Here is a 13,900-nt window from a genome sequence, read left to right as displayed (position 1 = left end):
CAGAAAGCAAAAAAATTACACCCAAAAATACATTTATGCTGTATTTTATATTTGCTTATATATTTCCTGCTCCTGGTGCTCTTTATTTTTTCATGTGGATTTAAGTTACTGTCTAGTGTCCTTTAATTTCAGCCTGAAGGACTCCCTGTAGTATTTCTTATATGTCATGTTTCTGGTTTAATGATGATTTTTGTTGTTGTTTATTTGTTTGGTGACTTTTCTGAACTAATTCTATAAAGTCTATATTCTTTGTCAGGTGTGTCCACTGAAGTCTCTGCTAGGTTAGTTCAATGGTCAGTTCATAACTGGACAGAGATTTTCTCAAATGTCTGGAAGCAATAAGTCTCCCAGTCTTTTGCTAACAGGCTCTGTGTATGCGTTAGGTCAAGTTCAATGCTATGATAGTCATTGTTATCAAAATTCAGCTTTTTGTTTTTTTAGAATAAGCACTCCCCAGATTGCTGTAAGACTTTATTTTCCAGAGCTCTGAGAAAGTTATTTTGACTAATTTTTTCCAGTTTTCTCATTGCTTTATGGAGGAGAGAATTTTCAGAAGCCCAGACTGTGCCATTTTCCACCAAGATGAACTTTTAAAAGTCTTTCTATGGTGACTTAATCCCTATAAGTTTTTTCCAATTAATTTCTTTGTTTTTGTGATATATGAATTTTTGTTTTTCAAGTACCTATTGCGTTCTGCAGGAAATTGCCTGTACTTTCCACATAGCAGAGCTACGCATTTTTATATAAATGAGAGCTGAACAATTCTCATGTGGATTTTCTTTTTCTATTTAGGATTCTGGCTCTTCAGGAAAACTTTCTTCTCCAATTTAAAATGGATGTAAGTAGTGACATTTTCTAGATGGGTTTATGTCATTTCTGTTTCTCTATGGAGTTGAGCAGGAGAGAAGAAAGGATGGCATCTCTTTGCCCTATTTTTAACTTATTTAGAAACAGACAAGGCTCAGCCTGGAATCAAGGGATCTTACAGGTCATCGACTCAAAGTTAACAAAAATTGCCCAGGACCCTGGAGGGATTGTACATCTGAATTGTCACATTGCTGGATTGACATAATGTTTTTTTTCCTTACACAGGCTTGTTCTACTGAAGAAAGGAAAAGGGACTTTGAGAAAATCTTTGCCCACTATGACGTTGTAAGCGTGTTTCTTTATATTGTGCTGGGCCATCTTTGAGTAGGAAACTGGTTTAGCCCCTATGTGGAGCCATCTTACCCAACAGACCCTAAACTTACATGATGAATACCAATCCCATCTTGGTGTTGCTAGGTCAAGGTACCCTCAGCTTCTCTATAGACCTTCTAAAAATAAAGTAAAAATAGCCAAAGGAGTACATATGATTGAGAAAAGAAAAAAATGACTTTTTTTTTTTGGCTTCTGGGCCCCAAACTACAAGTTTTCTCCTTCTTGTAGAACTAAGAGTTCGTTTATTATATCACGCACAAAAACAAAAACAACCCCCATGCCCCATATTTCAACCTAAAGAAATAGAGGAAAAATCATACCTGTTTATCACAAAAACGATTTTTCTTGTAGAACCAATTATTTCATGAAGAGGGGAGAAGATAAAAATGAGAAGTTTTTGGCCAAAATATGGCCAAGAGATTGAATTTCCTAAGGACATGATAGTATGATGTAAGAAGGAAGAAAAGCAGAAAAGCAGTAAAAAAGTTGGGAAAGGTTATAAGGATGGTTCCCTGAAACTAATTGTGTTGGATAATTATATGTCATGTTCTCAGTAGAAAACAGTACCACCTGGGAGAGGCAGTGTGGCATAGGTGGTTAAACATGTGGCCTCTGTGACCACTTACGTCGGTTTGAATCATGGCTTATCAGCTGTGTGATCTTGGGCAGGTTCCTTAGCCTCCCTGTGCTTTGTTTTCCTTATTTGTAAAATTAGGGTGATAAGGATAATAATACCTACCTCCTGGGGATGTTATGAGAATTAAATTAATTCAAGTTTATAAAGCATTTATGAGAATGCCTGACATATAGCAAGCACTAGATTAGAGTTTGGTAAATACACTAAGGGAATGGAATCTTAAAAATGATATATTAAAGGCCCAGGAGTAAGAAATCACAAAGAGAGTAGATGAGTTATTATTGTGAAACTTTAGAGAAGAAACAGGTATTTTAATATGTATTGTATTTTATAGATGTTCATGTTTGCAAGTGTTATAAAATGGGTAGAAAAAAAATTAAAGGGTCTCAGGCACAGACCAGATGATAATTCTAACAGGCTCATTCAGTGTAGTCTCCCTGGATTATTTAAAATAATTATTTTAATAATCATCATCTTATTGCCAAATAATAGGGCAAAATTAAAAAAGTTTCAACCTATACCTCAAAGGATTAATATTATGTACAATTAACACCTATCCGAACTGAAGCCTAGCACCTGGTAAGCAAATAAAGTCAACGTATATTATGCTAATGCAATCTGCAAAAGTCGAGGAGCTCAAAAGCGTGACTTTTCATTTGGTTATATGGAGCTGTTTCCAATGAGTGATTTTAATTCATGTGGAACATTCATGTCGTGCGTGGAGAACAGAAACTGGAACATGCCACTTCTAAATCTGTTTGTAGCCACACAAGAAAGCGGATAAGGAATACAGAATAACTTATTCATCTAATTTATTCCTTTGCTTTTTGGCTTAAGAGAATGATATTTGGGCAATTGAATCTTTTCTTTTTCAGAGTAAAACGGGAGCCCTAGAAGGCCCGGAAGTGGATGGGTTTGTCAAAGACATGATGGAGCTTGTCCAGGTGCGTGCAGGTTCTTCTTACTAGGAACTGGGGTTGTCATTTTGATTGATTCCATTGTTTATTTGTGGGAATCAGTGACACTGAAGGTTAGTGTCAAAGGTAAAATCTAGGGATGTCGTTTATTTAATAACCTCTGAATTGCTACGAAACCCAACAAACCTCCCTTGCTTTCTTAAGACTGTAGTTTAAACTGCCTGAAGCTATCATACAGGTATCTTTTTATCATCATTTTAAGGCCAGCTCTTTCACCAAAGGTGCAGCTCCACTGAATATCCTTCTGTTCTGTTTTTTGGTCACAGAAACTCCTTTTCCTCCTTAGACTTGGTTATTAGAATAACTAAAACATTTAATTTAACTTCATGTAATAAAACTTATTTTCAGACTTCTATTTTATTTTTTAATTTTTACTCAAAGGCTTCTCTGATCCCTAGCCTAAGATGGTTATTTATTGGTTAAGATGTTGCTGAGGTTGGGGCAGATAAAATTTAGATTATATTTATATCACACAGCTGTTTTTATGTAGGGTAGACGATGTTTAAAAAACCTCTCTTGAGGCCCTGGTGAACTGTATCGCCCAGCTGCGTAATCCAGTTAAGCATTTCCAATTCCTCTTTTTCCATGGGATTCTGTAGACAATGAGTTTAGTAGTCTTGTATCCTTAGGGATTTTTTTTTTTTATTGTGTTCTGGTCAGCCCAGATGGCAGAAAATTAGAGTAGCAGTTATGAACTGTTTGTGGAATTTCAGACTTCCTTGAAAATCTGATTAACACTATGGCGCCTTGCAGCTGAAAAATGTCCAGATAACAATTTTTGCATGAATCTCCAGGAAGTTCGTCTACTGTGATAGAGCAGGGATGGATAAAACCCTTTCTGATGTGTAAGCAGCAGATGAGACGTCTTCTGTGACTTCTTTCTTTTATTATTCCCATCCCAGTGGATCTCTTGCCTTTTCCTTGTTCACTTGTTGCTTCTATTGGAGATTTCACAGGCATTGGCACAGCCAGAACAATGGATGGGTACTGGTGTGGTATTGCTTTTTATATTGATCGCTAGAGGAAAATCCCATTTTACTCATCATCTATTTAATGCCAGAATGGCTTCTGTAACAGAAACTGAGCAATTATCTCTAGGATATTAAAGTTGCAGGGCAGAATTTGCCAAATTAGAGTTTTAATTTGCTTTTGAGAGATGAATGGGACAGTCAGTCTGTTTTTGAGAGCTGCCTCGGCTCCTATGCATTGGAACCAGGGTCAGTGACTGCCTGAGTGTAGAGCCTGGGGGCTTTGGAACCTTCCAGCAACAAACCCCCCAAGAGAACCCGGCCTTCTGCTCCTCCGTGGCCCGAATACACAGCCCAGCTGTGCGCGTGGGTGCACAGTCAGGGTGAGAAATCCGTCATTCACCAATTCAACCTCCCTTCTTCCTGCTTTGCTGCCCCTTTTCTTTAGTCTCAAAACTTGTGGGAAACAGATGTTTTTCAGATCAGAGGTGTCATTTGTTGCTGAAAACAGTTTTGTGGCATCCCACGTCTTCACCAGGCCGTGGGAGGCAGCTGGGCTGTGTGGGGAAATTAGGCTCCGCTTGAATCAGAATACATCCAACGGACAGAATTTGACGTGGCTGTTCCCAGAGGGGCTGCCTTGCTGGGGGGCTGGCTGCCGCTCCTATTCTTTGTAACTTGATTTTGGTTCTCTTCCCTTCTTTCTCTTTTCCCTCGCTATGAAAAGAACTGATTGGAATTTGTTTTATAGAGGAGGCACTGTAAAATGGAAGACAGTGCTTTGGACTGACAGATCTGAGCTTTAATTCCAGATCAGCCATTATTAACTGTATTTCTCTGGGCAAAAAGTTACTAAATCTCTCTGATACTTGTCTCCTCATCCGTTATATGGACATAACAATATTGACTTCCCACGGTTGTGTGATGAGTAGAAATAACATGAACACTGACCACAGTCTCTGGGATATCTAATGATTTCCAAAAGTAATAGTCTTTATTGTTTTATTAGAACAAAGCTGCTGTAATTTTTAGAGTACATTTTTGAGCTTGAGAATAGTTAGCATTTGAAAGAAAATTTCATGAAAGGAATCAACAGCTCAATGCATGGCTGTCATTCTACTGGATAATCCTGTCCAAAATAATAATGTAACAAAAGCTAGTGCAAAAGAAAACTTCTAAAAGATAGATATAATTATGTCAAATGGCAATTAACTAGCATATTTTATAATGCATAGCTCAAAAATTTTTGCTTCCTTTTCTGATTACAAAAGTATCTCTGCATACTGTGGAAAAAATGCTAAAAATAAAGGCAAGTAAAAGTTAAGAAGCTGATGCGAACTCAAGCTAAGAATCCAGATTCTACGCTAACCCCCTGGGGTTCCAGGCATCATTTTGTCACTCCCTGCCAATGAGACCGTGGGCAAGTTATTTTGCATCTCCAGACCTCAGTTTCCTCATCTGGAAGATGGAAATTGTCATAGATCCTACTTCCATAAAGTTGCCATAAAAATTACGGAAGGAATATCTGCATAAGGCAATTAATATTGTGCTATGCCACTGATTAATACCATAGTAATAATAGCATAGTGTAAATAAATAATAAATAGTAATAAATTACTATTGAAAACTCAAAAAATATTAGCTATGTCAAATATTAGCTCTAGGCCATGCAAAAAGGTTAGTTGGCAGCAGAGATCGGCCTCATTCTTCAACGGATTTGTATCATCTCTGCAGGAAGGGAAAGATCCCCACACTTTGGCCCTTGCCGCTCTGTTTCTGTGGGGTTGCCGGGACAGCACTCTTTGTACCTCTCAGAGTCAGCACCAGCGAGTTTGACACAGAGCTGGTTCCTAGGGACCAAGTCAGACTGTGGTCAGTAATTCAAAAGGAATTTATTGGGATTCTCCAGATGATGTGTTGACCTAAAACATATGTACACAGGAGTTCGTTATTAATGTTCTCCTCTGATAATTGAAGGTGCATACTTTTATTGTGTCTTTCCTAGTCTGTACTGGATCTTTTTTTGTCTTCTAGGTTTCTTTAAAAATATTCACCATGTAATTTGTAAGCTATAGTCAATGGAAGACCATTAGTTGAATTTCACATTTCTTGGCTTTACAAGCAGAGTCTTTCCTGTGACTTTTTTCTTTATTTTCATTTGATAAAAAAGGGCCATGGGATAAGTAAACAAACCAATACCTGGAATTTATTTTAAAAGCAATTGTCAGAGAGCATATGCCATGAGGTCAGCAAGGAGCTGGCCCATGTTTCCAAGTTTGGGTCAGGGTTTTTGGTGCTTGCAGTAATAACTCTGAAGTAAGCTTATTTTATAGTCTTTTAACTCTTGGACAATCATATATGATATATATGTTGACTTTAAATGGACAAGATTATCTCATTATCAAAACACTTCATTCCCCAAGCTCTGAAAAATGGGACCCAAGTCTTTCCTCTGTCAATCCGATAAGATAGCAGGTCCCTGAGGAATAAACATTATTTTTTTTCCAACAAATGTATTGAGATATGATTGACACTTAATAAAAGCACTGTATATACTTAATGTGTACAGTTTAATGCATTTGGAGGTAAGTATACACCCATGAAACCATCGTCATGATAATGACACAAACTTATTGATCACCTGCAAACATTTCTCTAGCCATCTCCTGTCCACCCCCCCTTTTTTTTTGGTCTTTTTATTTTGTTTTCTTTTTTGTTTGTTTCTTAACATAACATTTACCTTCACAGCAAATTTCTAAGTGTCAATACAATATTGTTTATTATATGCACAATAATTTCTGTACAAGTTTTTTTTTTTGGAAATGGAATCTCTGCTGCCCAGGCTGGCATACAGTGGAGTGATCTCGGCTCACTGCAACCTCCACCTGCTGGGTTCAAGTGATTCTCCTGCCTCAGCCTCCTGAATAGCTGGGATTATAGGTGCATGTCACCATACCCAGCCAATTTTTATATTTTTAGTAGAGATGGTGTTTCACCATGTTGGCCAAGCTGGTCTCAAATTCTTGACCTCAAGTGATCTTCCTACCTTCACCTCCCAAAGCGCTGGGATTACAGGCTTGAGCCACCCTGCCCAGCCTCACTCAGTGCAGTATAAAAGTTAACACAAGAATCTACAGCTTAAACTAGAAAGTAGATTGGCAAGAAATTCAAGATCTCTCAAGAGAAGGTAGAAATGTGAATAATAACATTGGAAGCCAAATATATTGGCTGCCAGAAGGGACCTGATGTCTGCCTGGAAGTGATGGGAGTTCCTGCCCACAGGCCTCTCTAAAGTTCTATCTTTTCCTTAATGGACACCCCATTTGGTTTTTCTCTGCTATTGACAGGAAGAAGGTTGGCAAGAGGAGACAATACCTAACATTGCTGATAGACTCAATAAAGGACAGCATCTAACGTGTGCCTCTCTAGAGAGCCTGCCCTTCGCATAAATGTTTCTTTTCACTTTTAAATTGTAAAAATGATATATGTATCATAGAGAAATCAGAAAACAGAAACCGGAAAAAAACAGAAGCATAGCCTCTAAGTTCTAACAGACTGACTATGAACTCACTTCTTTCCTATGTATGTTTTCATATAGTTGAGATTGTAGTGAGTAACAGACATTACAATACAATAGTATATTATATATAATGTAGAGTACACTATAAATAGTCTATTATAAAATAATAGTAAGAGTCATTCAGTAACCACATAATATTTCACCTGTGGTTAAATCATAATTTACTTACACATTCCCCTACTACTAGTAATTTAGATGGGTTCTCATGTCCGTGATTCAAAACAATAATGTAATAATATCCTTGTGCAAAAATCTTTTTCTATGTTTGGCCTCATCCCAGGAATAAAATTACTAAGTCAAGTGGTTTGCATGCTTTAAAATTCCTGGGATCCATTGTCAAATGACAGCAAACATCTTAAGAGAGAGCAGGTGAGCTTTCCCGTTTCCTTCTTCAGTGTCCCTTCCTTCAACCTGACTTTTCTTCCCCTCACTGCCTACCCAGAAAGTTGATGATGACTTCATCCTGACTTTGCTTTGTGTATCAAGGAAGATAGCTCTCTGGTATATATGGTATATGTTTTCACACTATTATGTTAGTAACTTAATGTGCTGTCATCTCTTGGGTGATGAAAAACTTTTAAAAGAGAGGATAGGTGGCAAGGAGAAGGCAATGTAATCCGAAAGAGTGAATATCTAACAAAAGAATGTCTGGGGTAGTGGCAGCTGGCGATGAGAAGAAAGTTGGAAGATTTAAAAGGTTCTTCCTGGAGCTTCTCGAATTAAAGCACTGCTGGGTACACCACTTTCTAGGGGACTTGCCAGTATCTGAGCAGACATTTCCATTTGCCTAGTAAAGTGATCCTAAAGGAACAGCAATGCAATTTCTTATTTTCACTTTACAAAGCAATGTCAGGTAATAATTTGTAGGCAAGCCGAGGCTTGTTGGTAGAGACCTGGATGGATATCTTAAGCAATAATGGCTTCACTTCTGCCTGTCGCGTTGTTTCCAAACAGTAGCGTGGCCAACAAATAGCAAACTGGAGACAGAAAACATGTTGTAATGTTGCATGATTAGAGAATGAGGTTCTGGTTAATTAAGTATGAGAGAACGGTTTTAAGTGGATTACAATAAAATGCACTTAACGTCAGTGAAACTCTAGTTATGCTCCTCTGGTGGTCAGAATGTGGTACAGTGCCTTGGAGTCATAACGACGGGATACAGATTTGGGGAGTGCTGGTTAACAGAAGGCTTGGACGTGACATTTAATTATTTTAAGAGAATTGGAATGAGCAGGAAAGGGTGGGTGTATGACAAAAACAGGAAGGCTGCATTTGAGGACAGTTCACTAATTTCACTAATTTCATCCATAGAACTGAGCACTGACTATGGGCAAGAACTGGGGAGAGAAGGCCAGCCACTAAGGTCCCCCGTTGTCAGGATTAAAGGGAGACGGATCAGCATCTTTCAGTCAGTTTTATTTCAGATCCACGCTCACACTGTCCCATGAGATGAATGAGGAAAAAATTTACATTTTTATGTGAAAGGTTATGATACAGTGTAGTGATTAAAAAATACAGACTCTGGGGCCTGCCTGCCTGGATTTGTATCTTGGTTCTGACATGTGTCAGCTGTGTGATGGTGGGCAAGTTAATTCACTTCTCTGTGCTTAATTTACTCCTCTGTAAATTAATGATGAAAGTAGATGCCACCTCTGAGGATTGTTGTCAAGATAAGCATTAATATATGCTTACCTCAGGAACCTGTCTGCACTTATATTAGTGACTTGTGAAAATTCTTATTAAGACAGGCTCTGAGGGTTTCCGGTGATTTGTCTTCAGTGACGTGCATTTTTGAGCTGTGGCATTTAGGTCTCCCGACTCATATTGAGTTGCCAAACATTAAAAACATAACTCAGAAATTCCAAAGAAACTTCCCTTACATCCATCCACATTCATTCCCACGTCCCCCAACACATTTACATTCACACACCATAAACATTTTCTTCTCACTCGAAGGAAAGAATGACTGTCAGGGAAACAAAGCCCATTATTCTTCAATTAGAAAACCAAAACAAGGCCGGGCGCGGTGGCTCAAGCCTGTAATCCCAGCACTTTGGGAGGCCGAGGCGGGTGGATCACGAGGTCGAGAGATCGAGACCATCCTGGTCAACATGGTGAAACTCCGTCTCTACTAAAAATACAAAAAATTAGGTGGGCATGGTGGCACGTGCCGGTAATTCCAGCTACTCAGGAGGCTGAGGCAGGAGAATTGCCTGAACCCAGGAGGCGGAGGTTGCGGTGAGCTGAGATCCCGCCATTGCACTGCAGCCTGGGTAACAAGAGCGAAACTCCGTCTCAAAAAAAAAAAAAAAAAAAAAAAAAAAAAAGAAAGAAAAACAAAACAAAAACAAACATAATAGTTTGGATGAGGTAAATATACTGGGAAATTAATTCACACTCATGTTGACTACAACTTGGGTATTTTCTAGTAGTGGGATTTGCCGAAAGAATGCTGGGCCGTTTAGTGGAGAAAAGTTTTAGCAACGTCGTTGAAGATGCTGAAAAGCGCACATCCATCCCCACATGGCACAGGACGGCAAATGGACTCCCAGCAGGGGGTCTCGGGACGCAGCCTGCTTCTGAGAGTTTTCAGGACCTCTGGGCCGCAGGTGTACTTGCCTGGTACTGACAGAGCCAACCTATTGACAAGGTCGAGCTACATCGTGGCCTCAGAGGCCAATCATTCAGGGGACCCTCCACAGAAGAGGGAAGTTGATCAAGTTTATCTTCTGGGCCCGGACTCTTCCAGCTCCTGAGATCTCTCTGAACACCAGCCCCACCCCGCTGTTTACTCTGCTCTGCCCTCTGGCTCCCAATTTCTGTTGCTCCTATGAAAAACCTGCTATCAGGGATAGATTTGGTGTCATTTACCCCACTGGACAGTGCAAAGTAACGAGTATTCATGTGGCTCGTTAGTTAAGGAAGTTTTTTTCCCTCCCTACTGACGGTATTTTTAGTGATTTTGGTTTTGGAAGCGAGAAAACCTTGCGGGAGGGTCGGGTCATGGGCAGTGCTTCCCAGAGCCCCTGAAACCCAACCCTGGGGGTTGCTGCCTTCTCTGTTCACTCAGAAAACGGCTGCAATAATCAAGGGGCTTGAACATTTGACTTTTTTTTTTTTTCCCTCTCTGGACATTGACCTTTAAATTTAGATTTGTGAACAAAAGTTTTCTGAAAAGGAATTTGGTGGAAAGCCCTTATTCTCATTAATAGGTTTACACTGAACGGAGGACACGCCCCAGGGTGCAAAGAACCAAGGAGGTTTGCCTTTTTTTTTTTTTAATTTTATTTTTTAATTTTTTTTTGAGACGCAGTTTCACTGTTGTTACCCAGGCTGGAGTGCAATGGCGCGATCTCGGCTCACCGCAACCTCCGCCTCCTGGGTTCAGGCAATTCTCCTGCCTCAGCCTCCTGAGTAGCTGGGATTACAGGCACGCGCCACCATGCCCAGCTAATGATTTTTGTATTTTTAGTAGAGACGGGGTTTCACCATGTTGACCAGGATGGTCTCGATCTCTTGACCTCGTGATCCACCTGCCTCGGCCTCCCAAAGTGCTGGGATTACAGGCTTGAGCCACCGCACCGGAGGGAGGTTTGCCTTTTACAGAGTCCGCGCCCACACAGGCTGCAGTTAGTTCCCTTATGCAAATAAAGATTCAGACTTGCTTAGTTCCGATTGGTTGTTGGAGCTGACTTCTGATTGGTCAGTAGAGCTAAGCCCTGATTGGTTAGTTTAAATGAGTTCTGATAGGTTGGGCTCAGGCGAGCTCTGAAAGTCCTCAAAAGAAGAACGTCTTGGTTTTCAGCGAAGTTGAGTAAGCTGTCACCTCTAGTCACAAAAGGATCCTTCGGATCCATTTTAAATTTAGCACCAGTAAGCCATTTGAGATCCATCTTGAAGGATGGGCTCTTTCATCTTGACATTTATTCAGGGATGCGTCACGGCTCATGTAATTTCATTAGGCCAGCCATTTCTCCTTGAGAACGTTACGAAATTTTACAATGAGCGCTCAGTTGGAGTCAGAGGACTGTTGAAGACTGTCTCCCATAGTCCGAGGACTGTGTGTGTGGCGAGGGAGCTCCTCTGGCGATGGGAGACAGTACTGTTCTTGGGCTCAAAAATGCTGCCACAACTCTCCATCTTGGCAGGAGACTTCAGCTTTCTCTGCACCTCTGTTTCCTAATCCATAAAAGAGGTGGCATTATTTGCTTCCCAGCATTATTGTGAAGCTTGAATGAAATAACCTATGAAGAATCAATTTGTTCAAGCATGCCTCACTTTTGCAGGACTTTCAGCTTGAAGTAAAAAAACTTTTCCTAGCTAATAAGTATCACATTTCTAGCTAACATATCCCTTGGAGTAAATCTTACATCCCTAGCTCAACCACGTGTTTTAAATTTACATTCGGTATAACCATATATACTTTTTTAAACCAGAGACAAAAATCTCCTGCAGGGACATAATGAAATATATGTTCTCTCATCAGTGAAGCAAGACAGAAATTTATGATCATGATTCACTACTTTGAAGCAAAGTATCTTTACTATGTTTGCTAATAAGGTAGGCTTTCTATAAGAACTGCAGGGAAGTAATGTGCAAGTAAGCATTTTTTTGGCCTGAAGGAACATGCTGAGAAATGAAGCTGTTGGCAGAAAACTTATCCTTGGCAGCGTATTTCGTGGGATGAGGCAGTAGACTCATTCTCTCACCTCTGGGGCCAGTCTCCTCCAAGGCAGGACACACCCCAAGTCTAGGGAGCGTCAGAGGATGTTAAAGGGTGGGACCACCACTGGCTTACCTGTTGACATATTACTTTTGTCGCCCTCAGCCCAGCATCAGCGGGGTGGACCTTGATAAGTTCCGTGAGATTCTCTTGCGTCACTGCGATATGAACAAGGATGGAAAAATTCAGAAGTCTGAACTGGCTTTGTGTCTTGGGCTGAAAATCAACCCGTGATCTCAGACTGCTTTGCCTTTTGCTCTTACTGTGTTTCTGTGCTCTTGCTGCTAGAATTGTGTCTGTGCATTGCTGTTGGGTTCAGTGGACAGACTGAATGGTGTGCTGTTCTTGGGCAAGGGGAGGGATGCTAGGGCCTTCCTTCCACTGGCATGATCTATCCCTGCCTCGCTGAAAGCCCCCTTGCAGTGTTTGTGTTGTTTTCCCCTTGATCCTGGGCTTTCCTTTTCCTCCAAAGACTCAGCTCCCCTTTAGGTGACTCTGCCTGTCCTTCTCCCATCACCAGGGGGACAGGGCAGCTGAGTCCATTCATTTTGTGCTTTGCTTGTGGGCTTTCTGCTGAGTCTGAATGGTGTGTGGCATTTGTGGTAATTCTGTAACTTCAGCGTAGATTTTGTGTGTGTGTGTGTGTTTAAATAAAGCTGCCATTGGAAACAAAAACGTACTGGTAATTGCTTTTGTTTTGTGACCTTTCAAATGTTCTACTTGATGGTTTGACAGAAAAACCACTAATCTGATGGGGGTTGCAGGGAGGTAGAGAAGGAGAGTGAAGGGCAATATCTTCAAAGAAATCCACACCACCAATCCTTCTGTAGTTCTCACATGCCCTCACTAGGGCTGACTTCCAGGTGTGTTGAGATTCACTCAGGGTGGCTGGCAAAATATTACCAAAAGTTATAGATTGTAATCTCAAACCTTTTGGAAGGCCAAAAGGTTTTACTGAGACAGGCTAAAGGCAGCTTCCTCATTTACATTGACATAGGAAAGAAAGACAAAAAAAGGCTTTCCCAGTTTAAGTCTGTTTACCCCACATCCCTTTGTCTCTACTCTGTTTATTCATGTAAATTTTGTGCTGGATGGTCCTCTCAAAGGGAGATCAAAAGGTATTACCTGTTAATAGTGTTTACTCTGGGCCCCCCACCTAAAGTTTTATCAGTGGTAAAACCGTTCTTTTAACCATGTTAATTATCCCTAAGAGTGTTAACTTAGAACCCCTGTTATAAAATCTGACTGAATAAATATGTGGATAAACAGGGAGTCAGTCAATTGACTGTAGCTCACTCTCTGAAAGCAGCCAACGACCATCCCTAGCCCTCTTAAACCCCTGTAATGGTGTGAGAGCACGTTTATTCATCTGTTATTGAGACAGGGTCTCCAGGCCAGACCTCTGCAGGTGGTGGTCAACATGTCACTGGTGAGCTGGCATGAAAGTGGGAGTTGCCAATGATCACTTTTTATTGGAAAGAAGAGACCAGAACACTCATCCTGGACTGGGTTTTGTTCTTAAGTGCTTGGTGAGCGCACATGGATAGGCAGGTAGATATACAGAAGAAATTTGAAGAAAATGCTTCCCAAGTAACCCAGGTGTCTGCTCCCTGCTCCATCCCTTCCTTTTCCAACAGGGCTCTCCAGCAAATCTGGGACCATGGCAGCCTTCTCCTAGGTACCTGAGTGCCTCTCATGAGTGCCTCTGCATGCTCCTGGCCCCAACCTGTGCCCTGCTCACTTCTCTCTTGGAACTCTGATGCCATCCCCATGGAAAGGAGACTGCTGGGGCAAGGGCAGAGTTTCTGTGGGCAG

At 40.7% G+C, this 13,900-nt stretch overlaps 1 protein-coding gene across 1 annotated transcript in view; it reads left to right on the top strand.

The window, feature by feature from the left end:
• SCGN (secretagogin, EF-hand calcium binding protein) overlaps positions 1 to 12,936 on the top strand; it is a 47,762-nt gene extending 34,826 nt beyond the window's left edge. Inside the window, exons 8-11 of the mRNA XM_003927293.3 lie at positions 793 to 838; positions 1,093 to 1,152; positions 2,713 to 2,781; positions 12,191 to 12,936. Coding sequence (XP_003927342.1) covers positions 793 to 838; positions 1,093 to 1,152; positions 2,713 to 2,781; positions 12,191 to 12,319 — 304 coding nt within the window. The 3' untranslated portion in view covers positions 12,320 to 12,936. The remainder of the gene's footprint in view (positions 1 to 792; positions 839 to 1,092; positions 1,153 to 2,712; positions 2,782 to 12,190) is intronic.
• Positions 12,937 to 13,900: the final 964 nt, after the last annotated feature.

This window comes from Saimiri boliviensis, chromosome 4 (genome assembly GCF_048565385.1).
Source record: "Saimiri boliviensis isolate mSaiBol1 chromosome 4, mSaiBol1.pri, whole genome shotgun sequence".
Taxonomy (NCBI): Eukaryota; Metazoa; Chordata; class Mammalia; order Primates; family Cebidae; genus Saimiri; species Saimiri boliviensis.
The sequence above is the reverse complement of the archived record's forward strand: the minus strand, read 5'-3'. Positions and strand labels throughout refer to the sequence as shown.